General features: G+C 43.0%; 1 protein-coding gene across 1 annotated transcript in view; it reads right to left on the bottom strand.

The window, feature by feature from the left end:
- Positions 1–22,494: 22,494 nt before the first annotated feature.
- The window catches only part of Prkci (protein kinase C iota), a 69,407-nt gene continuing 65,670 nt past the window's right edge, over positions 22,495–26,231 (bottom strand). The window contains exon 18 of the mRNA XM_008830114.3: positions 22,495–25,245. Within this exon, the coding sequence (XP_008828336.1) occupies positions 25,158–25,245 (88 nt within the window). The 3' untranslated portion in view covers positions 22,495–25,157. The remainder of the gene's footprint in view (positions 25,246–26,231) is intronic.

Consider the following 26,231-nt stretch of genomic DNA (forward strand, 5'->3'; position numbering starts at 1 on the left):
TTTCCTTGCATGACATTTTCCTACTTGGGCTTCGCCATGTGAAGTCAATCTGTGGTCAATTAATTAAACACTATATTGATTCTGCATTCTCTGGGGTACTTCTAAAAGGCTTTTATCCTTGATGCCTCTGAGTTACTAGACTATTTCCCTTTTACAAACCTGGTACCTGGAATTACCACAGTCATGTCATGTTCTTGGGATCAAACTCAGGTCCATGCAGATACCCCCCAACACACACACACACACACACACACACACACACACACACACACCACACCTTACTTACTTACTTTTACTTACTCCTTGACTTCCCCAAAAGACCTCACTGCAAGAAAACAGAGTCCTGCTGGTTTTCAGGTCATGTTGCTTTAACACCTCATTGTTTATGCAACCCAGCTGTCTTGCTTGTAGATTTTCATTTTTGCATCCTGCTAAATACCTTGCAGAGGTGTTGTTCCTCCTAATTAGCTCATGCTTGTAAGGCAGTGCACAGATCACAGTGCTCAGTGTTCAGCGTGAACAAATGGGGATCCTCAAGCTGTGCTAGCCCTTTATCTGTCTGCACCGGCACAACACAAATCCTGAGAGAGATTTGACTTTGGAGAAAGGCTTGGGTGTTCTTCCCTGAACTGTAGATTTCTGACACACGTTGGGGATGGAGGAGTGGAGCTGACGAGGTTTTCTGATGGACTTTCTCCTCTCTCCTCTGATCTGACAAGGAGTAAGAAAAGGGCATGCCTTGGGAATGGGGTTGCTTTTGTGGCTGGTCCTTACCCTTCCTAAACATCACCAAAAAAATTCCTGGCTGAGCTTTTTATTATGTTTTGTGCTTTTTTGTTCAGTGAGTGGGTGACTGATACAATGTAGATGCATTTCCAACTTGTCTAAGTAGAAAAAATATTCATTTAAAATTATAGTATGTTCAATTAAATGTTGAGTAATCGTTCACTAAGAAACACTGTAAGTACCAGTTTCATTTGCTTTTGCTAACACATTCACAAAGCCTGGGTTTATTAAATGTTCCAATGTGTAAAGAATTGTGTTAAACATCTTTACTAAGGTATCTGATTCTATAGCCTGTCTTTACAAACACAAACATACAAACTGCTTTCTTGAGGAAGTCCCATTTTCCTGTTTTGTAATCCTCAATTTTTAAACTAGGTTATTTAAAAATAAGAAAACTGCTTGAAAAGGAGGAGAGAACATGCAGATTTTTTATTCTTACCAAAGAGGCTTTATGAAAAAAAGTGAATTTGGGGCATATTAATTTTTTTAGAAACAAAAACATAAAACCTCAACCAAAAAGTCATTTGATATTTCCTTTCAAGTCCACAAGATGGCTGTTACCTGCAAATAATTTACAGCGATGTTAATGTTATTTTGACTGATCCACATCTCATTCTATGACTATCAAAAATTATACTTGGTCTTTTAATTGCTTGTCAATGTAAAAAAAGCCTCAGTTTATTTTGATAATCAAGCTTCCTAAATGTTCCAGCAGGATCCTCAGTCAATGTAAATTTACATAATTCATCTTCCACTCACTTTTCTATAATTAGTGCAGCTGTCACCAGGGAGCCACAGTCTTGTGGGCAGGTAGCTATGGGTACAGCAGGCAGGCTTCAGTCAAGCATTTCCTTTTAAATCCTTCTATCAGTTTTTCCTCTCATTTCAAATGAGTGAAGAGGAATTTGTGTCTTTCTTAGGAGATTTTTCTTTTCAAATTGTGACTCTCCTCATCAACCTAACAATTCCTTCTCCCAGCCCAGTTTTTCAGGAGTTGTAAACAAGGCTCTAAAGAGTTTCTTGATCAGACCAACTTTGAGGATGTCTATATGGTATGTCTCTTTAAAGCCTCCATGTTTTTATCCACACAAATTCTCATTTCCAAATGTAGTTAGGAGCTGGAGAGATGGCTCAGTGTTTAAGAGCACATACTGCTTGCAGAGAACAGAAAAGTCGGTTCCAGCACCCACATCAGGTGGCACATAATCACTATAACTCCAGCTCCAGGGGATCCATTGCCCTCTTCTAGCCTCCAAGTGCACTTGTGTGCATACTAAGAAGCAAGCACACATATATACACATAAATAAAACAAATCCCAACGTAGTTAGGGGGCTGAGGATGTAGATCAGTTGATAGAGTGCTTGCCTAGCTAGCATGCAGGAAGCCCTGGGTTCTATCCCTGGAACTAAATAAACTTGTTGTGGTGGTACATACCAGTAATCCCATGATTCAGGGAGTGGAGGAAGGAGGATCAGAAATTCAAGGTCATCGAGTTTAAGGCCAGCCTGGGCTACATGAGACCATGTCTCAAAATATCAACAATAAAATGTTGTTATAATGCTGTTAAAAACACAGCAAATTCATGGGCTGGAATGATGGCTCAGTGGCGAACAGCACTGGCTACTCTCGCAGAGGATATGGGTTCAGTTCCCAGCAACCCACATGGTGGCTAACAACCATCTGTAACTCCAGTTCCAGGGGGATTTGATGCCCTTGCCTGGTCTTTTCAGGCATTGCATGCACCGGTCTACTTACATATACAAAACACTCATACACAGAAAATTAAAAATTAAACATAGGGCAAAGTCACATGATAAGTACAATAACAAGGGTTGGGGGTGTAGTTCAGTGGTTTAGCACTTGCGTAGCACATATGAGGCTCTGTTGAATCTCTACCACTGAAGGCAGAAAAAAGTGTAAAATGACAAAGCAGGCTATTTAGTTATCTCTTCTTCTTCTGTACATAGTCTTTAAATTGTCTTTAAACAGTTGGTACCTCAATATTTATTTATTTTTATGTGTGTGAGTGTTTTGCCTGTATGTATCTAAGTGCATCCATGGGTGCCATGCCCTTGGAGGTCAGAGGAGGATGTCAGATCCCCTGGAACTGGAGTTACAGATGGTTGTTAGCTGCCATGTGGGTGCTGGAAACTGAACCAAGGTCTTCTGCAAGAACAGAGCCATCTCTCCAGCCCCCAATACTATCTTTAAAAGAGAAAACAAAAACCAAAAAAAAATGTTTTTCCTACTCTCCCACAGTTAATACAATACTCAGCACAGAACACCTCTCTGGGCACCAACAAGTGTGGGGATTTCTCCTTGCCAATAAGCAATCAGTTCTCTACCACACCCCCTCTGGGTGCCTTATAGTTCAACTGGATCCTGGCATGGTCTACCTGGGATAGTACAGGCTCCCCAGGGTTAGGTCTCAGTCTCACAAGCCTCATCCCACTTCAGATGCCTGAGGCAAACTTTTATCTTATGGACCAGGCTTCTGATATACTGGGTAGAAACTGGGTGTTCCCACTACCTCCTTGGGTTTGATTACTAGGACAATTCACATATTCTTATTCAAAACTCAGAGAAACATTTGTGCTTCATCATTTATCAGAAGGGACATTACAGGGGCCAGGGATATAGCTCAGTTGGAAGAATGATTTTTTTTTTTAGTTTGTATGAAGCGCTGGGTTTCATTCCCAGCACTGCATAAAACCAGGCATGGTGGCACAGAAATCTCGGCACTTGAAAAGTGGAGGCAGGAGGATCATAAGTTCAAAGTCATCCTTTGGGTTCACACAAGTTTGAGGCCAGCCTGAGACACGAGACTGTCTAAAAATAAATAGTAGCCTGATGCGGTAGCGCATACCTTTAATCCCAATACTTGGGAGGCAGAGGCAGGTGTTTCTCTGTGAGATGGAGGCCAGTCTGGTCTACATAGCAAGTTCCAGGCCAGCTGGGGAAAAGATCAATAATTAATAATAATAATAATAATAATAATGATAAATTAACATTGAAAACATAAAAAGGGATATCTAAGAATAAAGATGAATAGTGAGCAGTGATGCACAGGGCATCTCTTGTGGGTTAAGGGGTTGTGGGAAGGCAGTAGGTAAGGCTCCGGACACTTACACATGCTCAGCTCCCCAGCTCTTTGAGCCTCCGCATTTTCTTGGGAATTCCTTTATCGAAGCAGGACTGATTTCCTCCTTGGCCATCAGTGATCAACTCCAACTTCAGCCCCTCTTTCCTGAGGTTGAGGGCTGAGGCTGGAACTCCGACTCTCTGATCATGCTGTGGTAGTCTGCACTGTTATCACAGGACACCACAGATGAAGTCAGTCATAATGAACAGAAATTTATTTCTCATACTTCTAGAGGCAGACTTCTAAGATCAAGTGTGTGGCCACTGCTGGGACAGTCTTACTGAATCATTCCATGGTAGAAGGGTTAAGAGGGGCCAAGATGGGGTGGATTCTGACCCCATTAAAAGGAGCTTAATGCAGTCATTAAGTGAACCTACTTCCTCCATGGTGGCAAGAATCTGATCTCTATGCCTTATGGTCTAATTCTCATAGACTTACTTCCCAACCTTGTTGGGAATAATTATTCCCAACTGAGAATAATTATTGCACCTGCCTTTCAGGGACACTCTCAAACCATGGCGTATGCCTTGCTGTTGTATGGACTTGTCCTCTGCCTGGCTAGCTAGACTGGCAAACAGTGGACAGATGCCTTCTTCTCAAGCTAGGATTTTCTACTTGCTCCAATCACCACAAATGAACTTTCTGGGGGCAGGGGGGCAGAGTGAGTTAGTCATGTCTTCCATCAAACCAGCTGGCCTGAGTGGTACATGAAGGAGGGACTGAGGATAGGGGGAGGGGAAGCTGGAGAAGGGGTGGCCTTCGTCATCTTGGACAGCCGCTGGGAGGTCACAGGGTCCCTGCCGCAATGCAGAAGGGAGCCCACCCATGCCCACACTTCTGTAAGTAACCCCCTCACCCACTGATCTGTATGGAAGTCCAATAAATTCTTTAGTTCTCCAAACTGTAGTTTGAAGAAGCTATACCTCGTTTTGTTGTAAGGACGGTGGGAGGAGGGAGCCAGACAGCATTTGCACCTCCCAGAAGTAATTTTAGCAGCATTTAGCCTTTCTGTCAGCTGGCCCCAATGCTAGGTCATATCATCAGCATGTGTTACAGTTTGGAACATAAATGACCCATAAAGACCACGTGTTAAAGGTATGGTCACCAGCTTGTGGCGCTGTTGGAAGGTGGTGGAACCTGTCAGTCGTGAGACCCAATGGAAGGAAAAACTCTTGGAGGGGCCCTTAGAAAGAATATTGGGAACCTCCCCAACTCCTGCTTCCCAGCCACCTGGAGGTAAGCAGATCTCTACTTCACACTTACCACCACGATAGTTTGCCTTGCCATAGGTCCAAAGGCAGTAGAATCAACTGCCTGGGGACTGAAACCTCTGAACTCATGAGCCAAAATAAACCTTTTCTCCATTGAAGCTGATTACCCCAGGTATTTTGTTTGAAGATGAAGAACACACACAGATGACTCCAGAGTCTCAGGGTTTCAGGAGCTGGATGCCAGGAATAGGGACAAAGACCAACTCTGTTTATTGTATCAACATCATTATCTCCCTCAGCAGTGCTATGTGCTCAGTCTTCTCTATTATGTTGTCTATCATTGCTTCATCTGTAATATTTTATTTTACATTCATTTGTTATCTATTTATTTATTTATTCATGGGGGGCATGTGTACCTCAGTGCATGTATGGAGGTCAGAGGACAACTTTTGAGAGTCAATTTTCTCCTTTCACTATGTGGGTTCTGGGGATGGAACTCAGGTTGTCAGGCTTGACAGCAAGTATCTTACCCACTAAGCCATCTTGTCAGTCTATTTGCAATATTTTAAAAAATTATTTATGAGTGTTTTGCCAGCATGTATGTAAGTGCACCCATGCCTTGCAGTGGTCACAGAGGTGAGAAGAGAATGTCAGATCCCTTGGAACTGTAGTTATGGACGGTTGTTAGCCACCATGTATGTGGGTTCTGGGAACTGAACTCAGCTCCTCTGCAAGAGCAGCCAGTGGTCTTAACTGCTGAGCCATCTCTCCAGCCCCTATATGTAATTATTTTTAAAGTGATGAAAAGGCAATGTTTTAAGTCCTCTAAACCTTTTACTACATAAAAAAATCTTCCTTAAAGTCATAAATGGATAACAAGGAAGCTCATAGTGTTTAGTAAGTGTCTAGTGCAAGCTAATTGCATCAGTGAACAAAGACGTGCACATGGTAAAGATTTAGCATTAGATATTCACTGAAGACATTCCAGGGCTTACAGCTTAGATGGGAAAGGGATAACAGGTCATCTACCTAAAATCATAGCACTGCAACTTTGCTGATAGGTTAGGCAGCAAGGGAAGGGTTTTTCTGTGTGTTTGGTTGGTTCTGGGTCTTGCATATGCTAAGCAAGCACTCCACCACTGAGCTCCATCCCCAGCTCGGGATTCTAAGTTTGTTTTGTATCTGTGTATTCTCTGAATTGGCTGGGCTACAATTGGCTTTCAGCTAGGGAGCTCCTCACCGGAAGGAGAAGCCAAATACCAGCCTCCCAACACAGATGCAGTCTGGTCAATGGGGGTGGCTGGGGGATTAGCACAGGGATTCAACCGACCTGGTGATATGCAGAGCTATAGTATTAATGGGACAGTCTCAAGAAAGCCAAACCCAGGGGGCCTGGTGAGATTGCTCAGTGGTTAAAGTAATTGCTGAGCAAATGTGAGGACTAGAGTTTGGATCCCCAGCACCTACATAAATACCCAGTGAGCATGATGATCTGCCTGTAATTCCAGATCCCTAGAGCATGCTGGCCAGCAAGACTAGTCCCATCAAGGAGCTCTGGGTTTGATTGAGAGACCCTGCCTCAATGAGTAAGGTTGAAGAGTGATTGGATGTGATTCCTGACATCAACCTCAGGCCTTCATGCGCGCGCACACGCACGCGCGCGCGCACACACACACACACACATGCTCACGCACACAGTCATGTGCCCATACACATGCAAACATACACACAAAAATAGGGAAACAAAAGAGGGTCTGGAAGATGTAGTTCAGTGATAGAGAGCTTGTCTAGCATACACAAGGCTCTGGGGTTCAATTCCTAGCACTGATAAAGTTATTAAAGTTTTATACAGCTGTGAACCCTGAGAGCAACAGTAACAACTGGTCTGGCAAAATATGCCCACGGGTGTAATAGTGGCACAACATTACAGGAGAAACCAACCACCTTCTAATTGGATTTAAGACCTGCTTTACATAGGGAGTCCATACCTAACACTGGCCAAGAACTTGTGGCTAGACATGTCACAAGCCATAAGATCGCACACACACACACACACATGCTCACGCACACAGTCATGTGCCCATACACATGCAAACATACACACAAAAATAGGGAAACAAAAGAGGGTCTGGAAGATGTAGTTCAGTGATAGAGAGCTTGTCTAGCATACACAAGGCTCTGGGGTTCAATTCCTAGCACTGATAAAGTTATTAAAGTTTTATACAGCTGTGAACCCTGAGAGCAACAGTAACAACTGGTCTGGCAAAATATGCCCACGGGTGTAATAGTGGCACAACATTACAGGAGAAACCAACCACCTTCTAATTGGATTTAAGACCTGCTTTACATAGGGAGTCCATACCTAACACTGGCCAAGAACTTGTGGCTAGACATGTCACAAGCCACAAGATCCCACTACTATCATTCCGCTCAATAGACATAATATTAAACTGACTCATACTAGCATAGATTAGTTCACCTCTCACCAAAAAAGATTTCTTCTTGCATCAGATGAAGATTAATACAGTGACCTGCAACTGGTCAACATGCAGAGAATAAGAGACTGCAGAGTGCTGCCCTAAGTGGAACACCTGTGTCACACCTTCTCCTCCCAAGACTTAGGGATCATTGTGGAAGAGGGGAAAGGGCCAGAGGTGGTAGATGAATACAAGGAAACAGTGTTGTCTGGACATCACAGGATAGTTACACACATGAATCCACAGCACTTATGACAGCATGCCAAGACCCATGCAAACCCAAGCCAGTGTGGATGGGGGAGGTGGGCAGGAAGCCCCAGGCCTAGCTGAGTATCTAAGATCAAATGATGGCTGCTGGGAGAGGAAGAGTCAGTTTTCGTTACTAGTGTTCTGCCTGATAGGTTGACCAGACTCCCAGTGATTGACCTCCGCACAGGAGCACTTGGGAAGCACAGATTGGATTTATAGTACTTTAAAAAATTGATTTTAAAAGAAAAGGACAAATAATAATAGAAGATATGAAGTTGAGGGAGGATGGGGAAAGAGGATAGAATGGGGGGAGGGAGTCTGAATATGATCAAAATACATTGGATGAAATTTTGGAATCAATAAAAATATTAAAAACAAATAATTTAAAAGGCAAATCATATGTCAGCCAGGAAGGAGGTCAGATGAGGGTGAGAGAAGCAGAAGAAGATGGGGTGCAGAAGGCTGTAGAGGAGCAGCCTGGACTCGGGGCATCAGGACAAGGGCTCAGATGCTGGGTGCTGCTGTCCAAACACAGACGTGAGCCAGGGGTCAAGGAGGCCAGCGGTGGATTCCAGGTAGCAGGAAAAGGCATGGCCACGCAGAACAGGGAGGCAAAGGAGGGAGCTAAGGTGCCAGGGACTTCAGAGGAAGTCAAAAGGGGGACATGGTAACTGCAGGGACATGAAGGGTGGTGCTGGTGACCCCCCGGGGTATGAATTCAGGGCTCCCTTCTTGATGTATCAATCTGAAGCTTGCTGCTGCCCTTCCAAGGGGCAATGTAGGACTTCTCACCTGACTCTACCCATTGGAAGAATCTCTGCTCCAGCGTGCAGCAGCTACAGAACACCACATCTGTGTGCCTGGTACTTCTCAGCCTCTGCTGCTCAGGAGAAGCCAAAGCAACATGAGCTTGGGTGAAGTCAGCGGCTCCCAGGCCTGAGCTGTAATACCTTCCTTGGGTATGCATCCCAGTGTACTTCCTGGAAACCACAGGCCAAAGGTGGCAGAGCCACCAACAATCTGACTCACAGTCAGCAGAATGGGGCAACGGTCATGGACTGTTAGAAGAAATAATCCTGCATCCCTCACAGGTCAGTACCTGTGTGCAGTGGGTTGTTGTCCACTTGACACAACCTGGGATGCAGGAACCTTAGGTGGGGAATTTCCTCTATGAAATTGGCCTGTGGGCATGTGTTGTGTACGAGGCATCTCCTTGATTGTTAAGTGATGAAAGAGGACCCATCCCACTGTGGGCGGTGCCAGCCCTCAGCAGGTGGTCCTGGATTGTATAAGAAAGCGTGCTGAGCACAGGACAGAGGAGCAAGCCATTAAGCAGCACTCCTCTGTGGTCTGTGCTTCAGCTCCTGCCTTGACTTCCCTCAGTGGTGGAAGAGGAAGAAGCAATAAAGCCCTTCCTCACCAAGTTGTGTTGGGTTATGGTGTTTATCATAGCAATGGAAAATAACTAGAAGGATGTGTCAAAACAGGATCACCTACCCTACATCACACTCAGAGTGGCCAGTGGTTTGGCAAGGCCCCAAGAGGTTATGATACAAATGCTACAAGGCACTACCTTATGTGTCTTAGGTATATAATCCCTTATGGACACATGGAGACTGTTTCTATAACACGAGGTCCACTAGTTTACTTGTTTGTCATTTTGCCTTTTGTTTGTTACATCTATTTATTTATTTGTTTATTTGTTTATTGTTTATGGGGTGCCTGAGAGCTGTGGTGTGCCTGTGGAGGTCAGAGGACAACTTGTGGGAGTTGGTTCATTCCCTTCTTCTACTGTGTGGGTCCAGGTGGGCAGGTGTGGTGGCAGGCATCTTTACCCTCTCAGCCATCTCCTCAGGCCCTCGTTTGTCATTTGTCATTTGTTTGGAACACTGGGAAGATCATTTCTATGAGGATGGTGTTAGAAATGGCAGACAGGCCACCACCCACTTCTCTGGCTGCGATACAACCAGCAGCAGTTCAGTGTGGTCTCCTATGTGCGCATCTGTGCATCTCTGCCTCCTCTTAGAAGAGAAGAAAACAGGGAATTAAGAAGGGAAAACCAGAAATGACTTCTGTCGAGTCAAAATTAACCAAGGAGGACTCTGTGATGTTACTCTAGGAACAAGAAGCAGGTCTTAAAAAGTCTCCTTAAAAAGCCCAAGAATGAGGCAAATAAAGAGAACACAAATTGCAAATATAGCCATGGAGAGAGTTAGCATAAGGTGGTAATCACCCAAGGAATTTGGGAGTGATAAAATTAAAAGAAAAATCACAAACTAAAATGAAGTAATTCCACCCCCCGACTGAACAGTTATTTTCCCCCACCTCTCCTGGTAGCAGTGATGGGGGAGGGGGATCAGCTGGGCATGGTGGCACTTGCTTATAATTCTAGCACACTGGAAGACTGAGGCAGGGTAATCAGAAGTTCAAGGCTAGCCTGGGATACCAGGGAGATACTGGAGAAGAAGGAATGGAAAGAAAGAGAGATGGAGGAGGAGGGAAGGAAGGAAGGAAACAGGAGAGAGAAGGGGTTAAGGAAAGAACAGAAAGGTGGGCAGTGGGCATGGAGGCAGGCTGTGGAGGGGTAGGTCTCAGTTGGATGTTCTGGGCTATCTCAGAAAGCACCTATGTGAGAATACTCAAAGGCCTGGGAGCAAAGATGCCAAACCAGAGGGCTGGAGAGATGGCTCAGCGGTTAAGAGCACTGGCTGCTCTTGCAGAGGACCCAGGTTCTGTTAACAGCACCTGCATGGAAACTAACAACCATCTATAACTCCAGTTCCAGAGGATCCTATGCCCTGTTTGGCCACTTTGGGCATTGCATACACAGGTGCACTTACATACACACAGGCAAAGCACACATATACATAAAATAAAATAGATCCAAGAAAAAAATATTTTAAAAATGCCAAAAAGTAAGTAAACAAACAAACAAATAAATAAATAATATGCCAAACCAGGGTGCAGAGCTTCTCTTTTCAACCTCAGCACCCAGGCCTGCATTCCATTTTAAGGATCCTGGAGCAGAAAGCCAACTGAATACTTGTCTGAGCTCTGTCAACTTTGGCCTGGAAGAGCTTCAGAACTAGACCCCTGCCCACCCCTGGCCTGCAGCAAGAAATCTGGAGTGGGCTGATGGCAGACAAAGGCACAGCTTTTGAGACTCACTGGTGGAAGAAATACATGTCTTCTGGGTCACCATCTCTTCTTCCCCAAGAAGAACGGAACCCTAAGGGCTAAGACCAGAACAGGAGATCTTGTTTGCCTCTTGAAGGTGTCTTGTGAGGTTACCCAGGGGCTGGAGAGATGGCTCAGAGGTTAATAGCACTGTCTGCTATAGAAGAGGATCCAGGTTCCCAGCACCCCCATGGTGGCTAACAATCATCTGTAACTACAGTTCCAGGGGATTCTATACCCTCTACTGGCCTCTGTGGGCATTAAATGCACATGGTACACAAATATACATGCAGGGAAGACAGTCACACACACACAAAAATAAATAAATACATAACTTTTTTTTTTTTTTTTTTTTTTTGGTCTTTTTGAGACAGTCTCCCTGTAGCCACAGGTAGTCTAGATTTGATATGGAGATCAGGCTGGCCTCTGCCTCCTGAGTGCTGGGATTAAAGGCATATGCCACCATGCCCAGCTAATGTAATTTTTTTGTCACCCTGACAAGAGGCCCTGTGGGGGGAAGCATTAATATGCAAATGCCAAGAGCAGTATTTCCAGATGTGCTGCCCACATAACACACGTCTGAGTGGCCTTGCAGCATTTCTGAGAACCAGATCTCTACCTTAAGTATGAAATATACTGCCACTGACAACTTTAATAGTATTGACCTAGCTAATATGCAAGAGACAATCTATACACTGAAATGGTTCGTGCCTAGATTCACGTTATAAAACAAAACAGAAACGTAGCAACTCTTAACTTCATAGTATACAAAGCAATGGACGAAAATCAGGCTATGGTTTTTCAGGTGTCTCCTTCCCCTTGATTTCCACTTTACCTGAGGGTCCAGGGCCTTGCTGAGGTTTCCATTTGCCTCAGTGCTGGGAATGCCACAGAATCTCACAATGACTCACTTTCCTGGCAGCAGCAGGTCTAGTCTAGGTCAGCATTTAGCGTGTGGGTGAAGCATTAGCTAAGCATCCAAACAATCTGGGTGGTCTGTTAAAACTGCCACTTTCTCAGCCCCAGTCCAGCTGGGGCAGTGGGAGTTTCCCTGCCAAACTCCACTCAGGGTGGAACCCTGAGACACTGGGACCTCTCTTTCCAAATACAGCAGTAATGTCTGTAGTCCACTCATTTATTTCTCACTTCTAGGTATTTCTGGAGTGGCTCTGTGCCAACCATTATTCTAGGTACTGGTACGGCAAGAGTAAAGATGGGGCCTGACCACCTGAGAGTTTGATCCCTAGGGACCACATGGTGGAAAAGAATCAACTCCTGCAAACTGCCCTCTAACCTACACACACACACACACACACACACACACACACACACACACACTCACTCACATAAAATAAATAATAAAATGCAGTAAAAAAAAAAATAAGTTGATATTTTAAAAAAAAGATGGTATGGGTGCTCTTCTTGTGGAGGTGACAGATAAGAAATAAAGTGGCCAATGCAGAATTACACTTGAGAGAGGCTGGAGAGATGGTGCAGCAGTTAAGAGCATTGACTTGCTCTTGCAGAGGACCCAGATTTGATTCCCAGTACCCAGATGGTGGTTAACAAGTCTCTGTATTTCCAGTTCCAGGGGATCTGATGCCCTCTTCTGACATCCATGGCAACTGCACAACATGGCATACTTACACACATGCAGACAATACACTCATACACACAAAAATAAAAATAATATAGCATTTTATTTATTTAGTTTTTATGTGTATGAGTGTTATGCCTGCATGTAAGTATGTGCACCTGTGACATGCAATGCCCACAGAGGACAGAAGAGGCTGTCGGATCCCCTGGAACTGGGTCTTCTGCAAGGACAGTCAGTGTTCTTAACTGCTGAGCCATCTCTCCAGCCCCAATACAGTATTTTTAAAAAGAATTACACTTGAGAGATACTATGAAGATGCTTTGCCAGTAGAGTCATAAAGGACGGTGGAGGAGCCTCTAGGGAATGTGGCCAGGTAGGTTTCTCTGGGGAGGTAGCACATCTGAAAGCTAGATGGCCTCTTGAAAAAGGTTAAGAGGGAGGTGTGGCAGGCCTGGGGACAGCTTGTGTTAAAGCACATCAGTGTGAATGAGTGTGGTAGGGAAGACTGGAAGGATTTGGTGTTTGGGTGGTAGGTGTCTGGCCTGTTTAGACACTGAAGTGTCAGGGGTGGTAGGCCTTGGGGAAGAGCAGTGAGTGACTCTGGCAGCTAATCTCCATCTCATGAGATGGATCAGGCAGGAATGGGGCTTAGGAGCCCAGGTAGCAGGAGTGTCACAGAAGAGTGGCTTTCACACACTCACACACAAGTGGAGGAGTAATAATATACTAGGGGAGCTGGAATGTTGAACCCTGGGAAACATCAGGAAGATGAGCAGCTTCTCTTTGAGAAAAGAATATCCTCAGGTGACAGTTGGGAAAGTGAAGAAAGGGGACCCTTTACCTAGAAAAGAGGGGCTCAATGGGCACAAGATAAATGCTAGGAGAGGAGGAAAGAGCTTGGGAAAGCCAGGGTAGAAAAGGGGGGACCCAGGAGGCTAGGCTACTGAGGGTATATCTCAGGATACCATAGATAACCTGCACCCGGGTGTGACTTCTCCCAGGTATGTAACAGAACTCACCCCAGTACTCGCCCACAGGCCATCCTGACTTCCCAGACACCAGTAGTCATCTTGATTTCTCTAGTCAAGAGAGTCAAGGTTGAGTGTGGTGGCCGGCAAAAGGATCATTGTGTTGGGTGGGTTAGTATGTGGGACTTAGAGATGGACACACAGTTCTGAGTGATTAAGAGAAATGGGTCCTATTTTGTGGGGATATGACATAGAAGGCTCAAACCATATAAAGGTCCAGTGTGGGATAACGCTGGCAGGGCTGTGGCAATGCAGACAGCTGCAGAGGGAACCAAGGACCGACCGACCGGAACGTGCACCAAGGAGAAAGCAAAGCAAAGTTTCAAGCACAATGCTCCACGTACGTGTGTGCGCGTGCGCACTTTGCAAGAGAAAGACAAAAATTTAAAACAAATTTCAGATGTCTTAAGTGGTAATGGGCAGTCCTGAGCCACAGGGACACTGAGTCACTTGTTTCTGCTTCTCCATATACATAAGGGGGGATAATAGTATATATGAACACAGGTAGTGGTTATCAAAACTCAACTTGTAACTAGCCTGAGAGACTAGGCTCAGGTCCCACCCGAAGAATCTGTAGTCGAAGGGCGAGGAATACTGTCAGGATCCTTGGGATTAAATGAGACGTGTGCAAAATGTTTAGGAAGAAGTTATATGGCACTCTGAATACACCAGATCGCATCAGATCTCAGAAGCTGGACAGAGTTGGGCCTGGGTAGTATTGGATGAGAGGAAGAAGTTCTAGGAATCTAACGGAATGAAGTTTTGCTATGTGGAATGTTGAGGGCAAAACAAGTCTACTAAAGCCAAATAACCTATTTCCTTCTGAAAAACAATTCAAATGGCATCTTGATTTAAAATATTCTTATTTTATTAAGGCCATTTTCACTCAACTGTAACTTTTAAAATATTATTTTTATGTTTTGCGTATGAGTGTATTGCCTGCACATATGTAAGTGCACCTGTGTTGTGCCTTCAGAGGTCAGAAGAGGGCACTAGATTCCCCTGGAACTGGTGTTACAGATGGTTGTTAGTCACCAGGTGGGTGGGTGCTGGGAATTGAACCCAGGTCCTCTGCAAGAACAGCCAGTGCTCTTAACCTCTGAGCCATCTCTCCAGTCCCTCAAGTATAATTTTTTTGAGGCAGGGTCTTATCCTACAGCTCAGGCTGGTCTTGAATTTATGACAATCCTTTTGCCTCAGCCTCCCAAGTGTTGAGATTATAGGTGTGAGCCACAACCATGCCTGGCTCATATTGATTTTTAATAGTTTTATGCAATGTTTGCAGATGTTTAACACATGTCTGGCCCAGGTCATCTGTGATATCCTGTAAGTAATATTTGTTTCCTTTGGGAAACTTATATACCTTTTAAAAAACAGTTTACTTATTATTTTTATTTTATGCATATGCGTGTATTGCCTGCATGTAGGTAAATGCACCTGTGTCATGCAATGCCCACGGAAGACAGAAGAGACTGTCGGATCCCCCACACCTGAAGTTATGGACAGTTGTTAGCTGCCACATGGGTGCTGGGATTCAAACCTGGGTCTTCTGCAAGAACAGCCAGTGTTCTTAACCGCTGAGCCATCTCTCCAGCCCCCAAAACTTATATACCTTTAGCATCTCTGAAAATCAAACACAGGTCAAAATGCACCAGGCCTGCACTCTTATTTTAAAATAAAAAAGAATTTTATATTTTCAAGAAGCCATTGTAAATGGACATATTTCATTTTTCAAGTTACTCTTACTACAAAGTCACAGTGAAGATTAAAAAGTGGTGTCAACAAGACAACAAATTTAAGAGTTGCAGATGAAAACCTGTGAAGGGGAAAGTGTGAAGTTATTTAAAGTAATTTACGGCATATTGTACAATCAGTTATTTGGGGCAATGAAGTAAATAACAGCCTTGAATTGAGGAACGGCAGAAATAAATCATCAACAGGATTAAAAGGGAAAATGTCTTTTCTTGGCAGTTGAGTTCAACTATTTATTTCCATCCACCAGAAAAACACTTCACATTTACGAATTATCAACCCAGGAGATGGTAAGATGGCTTTAGCAGGCAAAAGCACCTGGTACAAGCCTGAAACCCGCAGTAGAAGGAAAGAACCAGTTCCTGAAAGTGAACATGTGCACTGCGGTATGATCACATCCATGCACACATGTGTAGACTATACATACATACAGTAATAAAGTAAACTGCAGTGAACCCTTCTAAATCACATTTGCTTCTTTTTCTGGATGTGCTGGGTCCTGAAGCGAAGGCCTCATGCAAGCTACAGCCCCAGATAAAATCACCTTGTTTTTTTTTTTTTTTTTTTTTTTTTTTTTTTTTTAGACAGGGTTTCCCTGTAGCCCCAGCTGTCCCAGAACTCTCTAGGGGGACCAGACTGGCCTTGAACTCACAAAGATCTTCCTGCCTCTGCCTCCCGAATGCTGGGATTAAAGGCATGTGCCACCACATCCAGCTAAAATCGTTTTTAATTGACAGTTGTAAGGTGCCTGCATTCATGGGTTAAATCTGTAAAGGACACTACATTAATGTCATTTAATGTTTTATACAGAAACTTCACAATGGATGATGCAATTTCTTGGGTTGTTTTAACTGCATTCCTATGCAAAATCAGCCCTGGTTTTATTTATTAATTTATCTATTGATTGACTGAGAGAAGATCTCATGTAGCCCAGTCTGACCTCAAACATGCTTCGTAGCTGAAGATGACTTGGAACTCCTGATCCTCCTGTCTCTACCTCCCAAGTGCTGGGATTAAAGGTGTGCACCACCATGCCTGACTCAGCCCTGGTTTTATTTTCTACTAGAAGTATTCTTCATAGGTGAGACAGGACATAATTAAACTCGTTTGATACTTCCTTAGTGCCTGACACAGAACAGGCTCTCATTCATGATCAATTATAGTAACATAAAAGTTAGTATACTATCTAGATCAAAGAGGGCTCAGCAATCCCATTAAGGCCAAACTCCCATATAACACAGAGATTTAACTGTGAAGAGGAATTCAAATGGTATAGTGACTTCTGTAAAATCAAGACTGGGGAGAAGAGCACTGATAAAATCCTGGAACTCCTTGGTCATCAGCCTATAATGAGTGTGCAGACTCTTCCACAGGTAACTCTGTCATTAGGCAAGAGAGTGCCCTCTAGTGGTGGTGAGCCACAGCATCAGCGTTCTGAGACCAAGGCCCACTAGGGAGAGAACATTTGAATCCAGAAAGTATCTCCTTCATAAACACATGAAAACATTCTGCCTTTAACTTTATGCCATCTTTCCTGAGGTGCAGTTTTTCATGATACCAAACAAAAAATTCCTTAAGATGGCACTTTTCCAAATCCTGTAGAATTCATATGGTGCCCCCCAATCAGACATAAATTAAGTCTTCAGGACCAAAAGAGGTCACAGTGGTGCACAGCTTGGAGGGAACTACCAGGTAAGAACCTAAAACTTCCCCTCCCCCGACACCAGAACCCTAGAAACAGAGGCTGCTGAGGAAACAAAACAAACCCCCCCCACCCCCAGCACCACGTGGAACCTGCTAGAACCAGAGGGATCTGAGAATTCCACCTTTCAACTCAACACTGCTGTGCCAACAACACACTCCATAAATTTGTGCTGGTCTCAACTTTGGTCAGATTTCTTCTTGCAATGGGCAGCATTTAATGCAGACTTGTACCTGGTCAAAGTGCTAAGAATTCGTGATGAGTGCTCAGCTCAGCCGTAGATGGGCCATTGTTATCCATTCCCCCACCCCAAGGTTCAGAGAACATCACTGAAGGGGGCATGGAAGGCACAGAAAAGCCAGAGGATGAGGAGGAGTGCTGTGAAATGCCTTTCTGGACACAACAGCTGTGGTTACCTGCATAAGACCTGCACAAGGTCAAGCCAGCCAAGAGCCCAGCGTGGATCGGAGGGCAGTTCGCAAGTCCCCATCCCTAGCTGAGAAGCTACCGACAGTGGGTGGTTGCTGGGGAAACAGAATCATTTTTCTTTGGGGTCTGGCCACTGGCACACATACTCCAGTGCTCCAGGGGTAGCACCCACCTTTAGTTCCAGTACTCAGGAGGCAGAGGCAGATGGACCTCTGTGAGTATAGGGCCAGTTTGGTCTATGTAGCAAGTTCCAGGCCACCCAGAGCTACCCTGTCTCAAACAAACGAACGAAAAGCCACCACCAACAAAAAACAAAAAGGAATAAAGAAATTGTGAGGGAGATATGTTGATAAGTTAGGGGAAGTCTTGGACAAGCTGGAAGGGGGTGTGGAGAGTGGATTGATTAAAATCCATTGCATACATGTATGAAATTCTCAAAGAATAAAAAAGATTCTGTCAGAGGCTGGAGAGTTGGCTCAGGGGTTAAGAACATTAACTGTTCTTGTAGAAGACCTGGGTTCAAATCCCAGCACCCACATGGCAGCTAACAACTGTCTGTAACTCCAGTCCCAGGGGATCTGACAGTCTCTTCTGTCCTCCACAGGCATTGCACAATACGGGTGCTCTTGCCTACATGCAGGCAATACACTCATACACATAAAATAAAAATAAAATATTTTTAAAAATTTTTATCTAAAAAGCCCTCACCAAGCATAGATTAAAACTTGAAATGAAAGTAAGGAAAATTTATAAAAGCATCAAGCCTTTGGCACTGACTCAGACTTCCCTGTTAGATCATTAAACTCTAGTGCAGGCTCAGTGTCAGAGGTAGAGCACTTGCCTGTCATGTCTGAAGCTGTGGGTTCAATCCTTAGCAATGCAAACAAAAATAAAAACTGAGTAAAACAGAGTCATACTATTCTCAAATACCTACCCTTCTGTACACTGAAAAAACCTCTTTAACACTTCAGTGTCCAGGAAAAAAAAATTGCTTACAATTTCCACTGGGCTAGGACACAGCTCAGTGTTGAGTGCTTGCCTAGCATACTAAAGCCCTGGGTTTGAGCCCAGCACAAAAACAAACCCACCTCCCAAGAGTCTATTAAACTTGAAAATTAGGGACTGGCAAGATAGCTTAGTCCATAAAGTGCTAGCCTTTTAAGCATGACCTGAGTCTGATCCCCCGCCCCCACCCCAGCCACATAAAATGCTAGACAGGCAGCAGGTGCTTGTAATCCCAGCACTTAAGAAATGGGGACAGGTGTGAATCCCCAGGGCTTCACTGGCCAACTAGCCTACCCTACTTTGGTGGGGTTCAAGGCCAAAGAAAACTTTATCTCAAAAAAGGTGGCCAGCTCCCCCACCTGTATTCTCAACATGCATGTACACCTGCAACACACACCTAAAAGTTGAAAGATTTCTGTAATTTATATTTTGTTCCTAAATCTATTTCTATAAAGTCACAAACTGCCCACAGATGGAATTCCTAACAAAGATTAAATTTTTTTTTTATTTTGGTCTTTTTTTTTTTTTTTTTTTTTTTTTCTCCCTGTAGCTCCAGCTGGCCTGAAACTCCCTATGTAGACCAAGCTGGCCTTGAACTCACAAAGATCCACCTGCCTCTGCCTCCCAAGTGCTGGGATTAAAGGCGTGCGCCACCATGCCTGGCTTATTTTGGTCTTTTTGAGACACGGTCTCCCTGTAGCCCCAGCTAGCCTGAAACTATGTAGACCAGGCTGGTCTTGAACTCACAGAGATTTGCTACCTCTGCCTCCCGAGTGTTGGGATTAAAGGCGTGTGGCACCACACCCGGCTTTAAAATTTATTTTTATGTGCATGAGTGTTTTGCCTGCATGTAAGTAGGTACACCACATGTATGCAATGCCCAAAGAGGTCAGAAGAGGGCACTGAATTCCCAAAACTGGAGTTATGGTCCAGTGCTCTGAACAACTGAGCCTTCTCTACAGCCCCCTAGAAAAGATTTTTAAATTCAAATTTGCTATTTTATGTAAGTTGTAAGTGCACTACATGCATGCAGTAACCACAGAGGGCAGAAGAAAGTGTCAGGTGCTCTGGAACCAGAGTTACAGAGGGTTATGAGTGATCATGTGGGTGCTGGAAGCCAAACTCCAGGTCCTCTGCAAGTGTAGTCAGTGCTGTTAACCACTGAGCCACCTCTCTAGTTCCTCTACCAAAGATTTTTAAACTTTCATTTATGGCATGTGTGTGCACACACGTGCGTGTGCGTGTGCAGTGTTGCCTAGCCACAAGTGGAGGTCAAGGACAACTTGCAGGGGTAGGTTCTCTATTTCCACCATGTGGGATTCCAGGGATCAAACTCAGGTGGTCAGACTTGGTGGCAAGAGCCTTTACCTGCTGAGCCATTAAGCTCCCCTCTCCCTTTTAAGCTCTAGTAGCTTTTCAGGAGTGGGAGGAACAGCTGTTCAATTCTGTGCCCAAAACAAACTGCTGACTAGCATCTATTCTTTATAGAGTCATTAATACAGACCCCTTCGTAGGGGGCGCTACTCAAAGTCAGGTGACCTTTGTGCAGTCTGGAAGACTCAGAGAGGGAAGGACGAAAAGAATGTGATAGCTGGAGTCTGATTTCCTCAGCCCAGCCTTTTCCCCATCTAGATTTGTCAGTGGCTTAGTGCAGACTGAAGGATGCAGTTCTTGTGAAGATGGATCAGTCAGACTTGGCAGCAAGTGCATTGACTTACTGAGTTGCCTCACATCCCCACCCTTTTTTGAAATGCAGTCTCATGTAGCACAGGTTGGTCTGGAACTCTCAATATAGTATGATGTTGAACTCCTGATCCTCCAGCCTCCACCTCTCTAGTACTGGTTTGCTATGAAGCCCAGCTTAGGTTAAGTTTTAAAACTAGCTATGCAGCTCTACTTCTAGAAACCCAGCACTTCCCTTTTTCTTTTTTTTTGGGGGGGGGGGTGTCATCCAATTTTTCCAAGGATTTTGCTAAAACCCTTCCATGGGCTCTTCCTTACAATTAGAATGTTGCTTCTGACTAGCTACACTGCTCAGGTAAATGCACTAACAAAATTAAACAACTTGAGCTAACAAACTTAGTGGAGCCATCTGACAAAGGTTTTAATTTTCAGGTATCTTGAAAAACATCATACCACACATTGCATCTGTACATAAATCTAATTCCTGTTTCTTAGCACAGAACCCCAAAATAAGGCTGAGATGGCTTAGAGGCTAAAGAGCACTTGGTCATGCAGGGGACCCAAGTTTGGTTTCCCAGCACCCACATCAAGCAGCTCACAACCATTTGTAACTCCAGCTCCAAGGGATCTGACACCCTCTTCTGGGCTCCGTGGGTATGCAAACACACATGTATATATATACTCATGCGCACACACCTCAAAATAAAAACATTAAAAATGGCCGGGCATGGGGCCACCCGCCTTTAACTTCAGTAGCCCTTGAGTGGCAGAGGCAGGCAAATCTCCTGAGTCTGGGGTTCAGCCTGGTCTAGATACTGAGCCAGGTCCCTGTTTCAAAATAACTTTCGAAAAACAATACAAACCCTGAAACAGGGCAGGAGAGTAAGGCAGGAGAGTAAGCAGGAAGGCACCAATGACTCACATATGAATTTCTTCTTATTGTGGAGATACACAGGAAAGCTTTGTGGAATCAATCATAAATCCAAAGCCTGTCACAGGTAAACTAGAGATGAAGTAAAGACTTGTACAAGTTTCACTAGTGAACTTGATAAGGAATCATGACCACCTAATGTGTATTTTTACTGCATTTATTTGGCTGTTCTCATCCTGAATGTCAATGGCAGAGGTCCAGTCTTACTATTTAGCATTATGCATACATTGCAGTTTATCCTGCAACAAGCTGTGGCTACACCTACTCAGACTACACCTCTTGGCTGATTCTGTCTTTGAGCAGGAAGTCTAGGGAAGATCACTGGATCTCCCACATGACTCACTGCTGGGTGTAGTCCAGAACATGGTGTTCAGTTTCAATGACTGGACATCTGTTTTGCTTTTCAGGGAGAAACTGGTTGCCCCAGTGAGTCAATGCTTTAATGCAAAAGTTCCCTAAAGCTTGAAGGTCCTCTTTGGGCTGTCTGGGAATCTTGCACAGGCAACTAAACTGATGGGACAGAAGGAACCCCTTGGATAGCTCTTTATTAATACTGCTGGTAACTCCATCCCAAACAAGGGTTGCAATCAGGATGAAAACAGGTGTGGTCTCAATATCCCATTCCCTGCTTTCTGTTGATAAAGGCAATGAAGATATCATTTCCACATGAAGAGAACATTGGGAAGAGTGGAGAGGCCTGTATCTGTGGGACACTGACATCACACTTTAATTCTGGACACTAGTGCTACTGAGAAAAGAAGTTCTAACTTTTGGGACATGATAGGTCACTGTAGATAGTATGGAAATAACTGTTCAAACTGTCTGTTGCTACCTTTTTTTTTTTCTTTTTGAGTCAGTCTCCCTGTATAGCCCTGGCTGGCCTGGAACCTGCAGAGATTGAAGTGCTGAGCTTAAAGGTGCATGGTCTCTGTCATGGTGTGCATGTGGAGGTCAGAGGACAATTTGCAGGAGTCACCTCTCTCTTTCCACTGTGTGGGTTGAGGGGATGGAACTCAGACAGGTCACCAGCCCTGACAGCAAACACCTTTACCACTGTGCTTGACCTTTCTGGCCCTGAATTGGCTTCAGTTTCAAGGCAAGTTATAGGGTCCTATGTTGTTGATTTCTTCTTGTTTCCCAAATGAAGAGACACATTGACAAGCTTAAAAATACACTAAAGAATCTCTTGTCAGTGCTATCAGAATGCTGTCTGAATTACAGGAAAAAATGCCAAACTCTAAAGTATTCTCCTCAGCAAATCCGATACACTCTTGTTTGGGAGCAAACTTTTTGCATGGCATGTGTTAAAAATGGCCCACTCCTCGTAGGTATTAAACATTTTATTTAAAGATTTTAATGTAAAAAAAATTATACAAATACAGATTACAATACAGTGACCAAGGCAGTATGCTACATGATGAAAATCAAAATATATTTATAAAGTAAATGTACCGGCACTGAACACACATAGTACCAAACATCCAATCCATGTGCATAAAACGATCTGACTACTTGCCTATGCAAATAATTTCTAGGACACCAAAATGCCAATCATTCTGATCGTCCATCCGTAACCTTATTCCCCTGACAAGTATTTTGAGAGAACTTTCATATCCTATAAAAAGAACTGGCATGGCACTTAAGGACTGAAAAAATAGAACACAATTAAAAACATCTGTAATGCAATTCTGTAATAAAATATACAGACTAAATCTTATTAGTTAAAAAAAGATTTAAAAACAAAAGATCACCATTAATAATGGTTAAAACCTCATCATAGAAAAATGTTCATCATTTGTACATTATTGGTAAAAAACTGACAGGTTTTGTTGGGGATGGGGGCGGAGATGTCTAACTCGAAGCTATTCGTGTAAGATTTGTTGACAAATGTAGATGATTATAGTTCACTGATTGCCCTTTCTTAAAACATTTTATTACAAAAAGCAACTATAGGATTCACTCTCCAGCAAGAAATATTACAAGACAAAAAAGAACGACTCGAAGAAGCGTTTCTCAAAGTGAAATCCAAAGGCCCAAAGAGTTCTGAGGTGAGCCCAGCAATGCGCACTTTAAACAAATGCTCTCCATGACTGTTCTGTCTTCTAAAGTGCCCCAAGAGAAACAGCACCACCTAAAATATCATAAACATATTTCTGACATAAGATGTCAGAATTCTCTTAAGTTTATGATGTGAATACTGTGCTTTGCTTTAAAATAAATTCCAGGTATCAGGAGAAACACACATAACTTTGAAAAAAAAATGTATGCAAACATTTGCTTTCTGACGTGTATTTTACTGCATTTATTTGGCTTTTCAAACATCTTTATTTTGTGTGCGTGTGTGGGCACTCATGCCACAGTGCACCAACTTGTGGGGAGTTGGCTCTCTCCTTTCCCATGTGGGCTCCGGATATCAAACTGAGGTCACCAAGCCTGGCAGCAAGAACCTTCACCTGCTGAGCCACTGCTGGCCCCTTATTTGGCTTTTATCACTGGGGGTTTTGACTGCCCTCAGTCTTAAGCTCTCCGAAGAAAGGGGAATATATGACACTAACTGTGAAGACTGACATTTCTAATGAGATGTAGCATCCCAGGAAAGGAAGTTTATCAAATAGCTACATGTTTTAAATCATTATAAACTTAAAATTAGATAGCTTCCCTAAAAATAAATTTTACTGATTGGACAAATGTTATCTATTTATTTAGATGGTTGTTTTAAAGTCCTTTATATAAAAATATTTAAAATAAACAATAGGGTGATGCTATATATAGCATCATTTTAAATAATAAATTCTAAACACTAATATTAATAGAACTATTAAGACCCGTAGAACTCTGATCCTGAAATGTCTTCTACGGGGTACGACGTACTACATAAAAACTCAGTAAAGGAGCCGGAACAGATGCACAGGAGTATACACATGTTACAGTCATTCATATTCACTGTATTACTTTCCTGGATCTCATTGCAGACTCCATAAACAGGGCTCCAAAGTACAAATAATATACTCTGGGGAAGGAAGCAATAAGAGTTCCCACATTCTACTTAGAAGATAAATGATTTTCCTACATACTAAATAATAAAGAAAAATACATTTGCTTGCACTCAATAAATGGAATGCTTTAATAAATTTGGTAAAAAAAAAAAAGTGAGCGCCTCCTCGTTGTTTAAATCAAATCACAAAATGCAACTGTAGGATTCACTCTCCAGTAGCAATTATATAGTACCATTGCACTTTCTGTATCCATTTTAGATTTCTATTTTTTTCCTTATATATACTGAGCAGTTTTCCATGCATCTGCATCCTTAGCCTTTGAGGTCCATTTATTAAGATTCCAGTTAAAATTTCCACAGAAAGGACAGGCTCAGAAGCTAACCACTTAGTCTTAAGAAAAATAAAAAATAAGTCATTTTTGCCAATTTTTCAAAAATGGCTAAGAATTTAAAATCCAATTCTTAATAAAAACAAATCTTCTTAATTACCAATTTGACAACTGTTGCCTTAAATATCAATAATTACCCAAAGCAATGAGAAAATTGTAAGATTTTTAACACAGGGAATTCCAAAACTAGTAAGTAATAAGAAGCTATATTCTGAATTACCCTCTTATACAATTTAGCCTTCAATTGGCTTAATAAGTAATGACAAAACTGTAGGAGGCTTATGATGTAATCCTACTGTGTGCCATAATGCAAGAGAGACTCTTTGAAAAGCAGTGGTATTTTCTTTAAACCAAAGACAACTTCATAGCTCATAACAGGTATCTAAAGACCAGCTTCACTCATCTTGACATGATTGTCTAGAAGCTAGCTTTAATTTCTTTTTCCTAGTTATATTCAGATGTAATGACTGATTCCTATACTCCATAATAGGATATTGAGATTTTCGTAGGTGACAAATACAAAATGGCTAACTACATCCAGGCTAATAGGTTGATCCATGCACTAAATGGAAATATGCAGACTGCATAGACAGAACACGAGGATCAGACACATTCTTCTGCAGACATCAAAAGAGGATTGATATACTCAAAACCTTCGAATTCAGACTGATCAATCTTCCTCACAATGTCGCTGTTGAAAGAAAAATCAATTTATTTTCATCATAATCAAGAGTTCTTCAAACTTTAAATAGTGAAATAAACCAAAGAGGCAAAAAATAGGGCTAAATGATATAAATTGTAAAAAGAAAACAAGTCCTTAGATTAATCACCACTATGTCCTAAAAGAATCAGGGAAAGTACCAGGATTTAAAAAAAAAAAAAAAAAATGACCATTAATGCTCCCACAGGCAACCTTAGAGCAAAAGATGGCTCAAAATTGGACTGGGAATTTTTCTAAGGCAGAAATTATCACAATTCCAGGATCTGAGGATCTGAGGTGCTCTGGGACCTCGCCACACTCAGTGCTGTGAAGAATTTTGTGCTCAGCCCTTCTCAGAACTCAATGTTGTATGTCACTGTGGTTTCAATTTATGATAACCAGTTAACATGATATTAAGCAACCTTTCTTGTGTACTTTGAACACTATTTTTTATCTTCTTTTGGTGTCTGTTGAAATACTGTTCTCTCACTGATGCATTATTGATGGTATTTATATATTTTGAGATTAATCAAACATATACACATGAGCACCACTGAATGGACTCAGTGCATGTACGTATGTATATTTATAAATGTATGTATATATGTATCAACAATAATAAAGAGGAGGATAAGAAATTGAGAGGTAGTGGCGTGTGACAAGAGAGGAACTGGAAGGGGACTGGGAGGGAAGGAAATAATGTAAAGAAAATACTCAGCTGAGAGTACTGGACCTCCATTGGTGTAGCGGCTCAGATCTCAACAGACCACCAGAGTGCCAAGCTCTGGCCTCCCTCTGGCTTCCATCTAGCAGAGGGCCTGAGAACCCAGGGATCCTACCTCACGTGGTGAAGCCTTTGAGAGGAAACTGACACTGATTCTAACCACTCCAACAGCTATCAAAATACCTGAAAGCAAATTCTGAATCCATCACCTAGAATCCAGCCTTGGAAGACAAAAGAAAAATGAGGAAGAACC

Source organism: Nannospalax galili, unplaced genomic scaffold (genome assembly GCF_000622305.1).
Source record: "Nannospalax galili isolate Female #2095 unplaced genomic scaffold, S.galili_v1.0 scaffold33, whole genome shotgun sequence".
NCBI lineage: Eukaryota > Metazoa > Chordata > Mammalia > Rodentia > Spalacidae > Nannospalax > Nannospalax galili.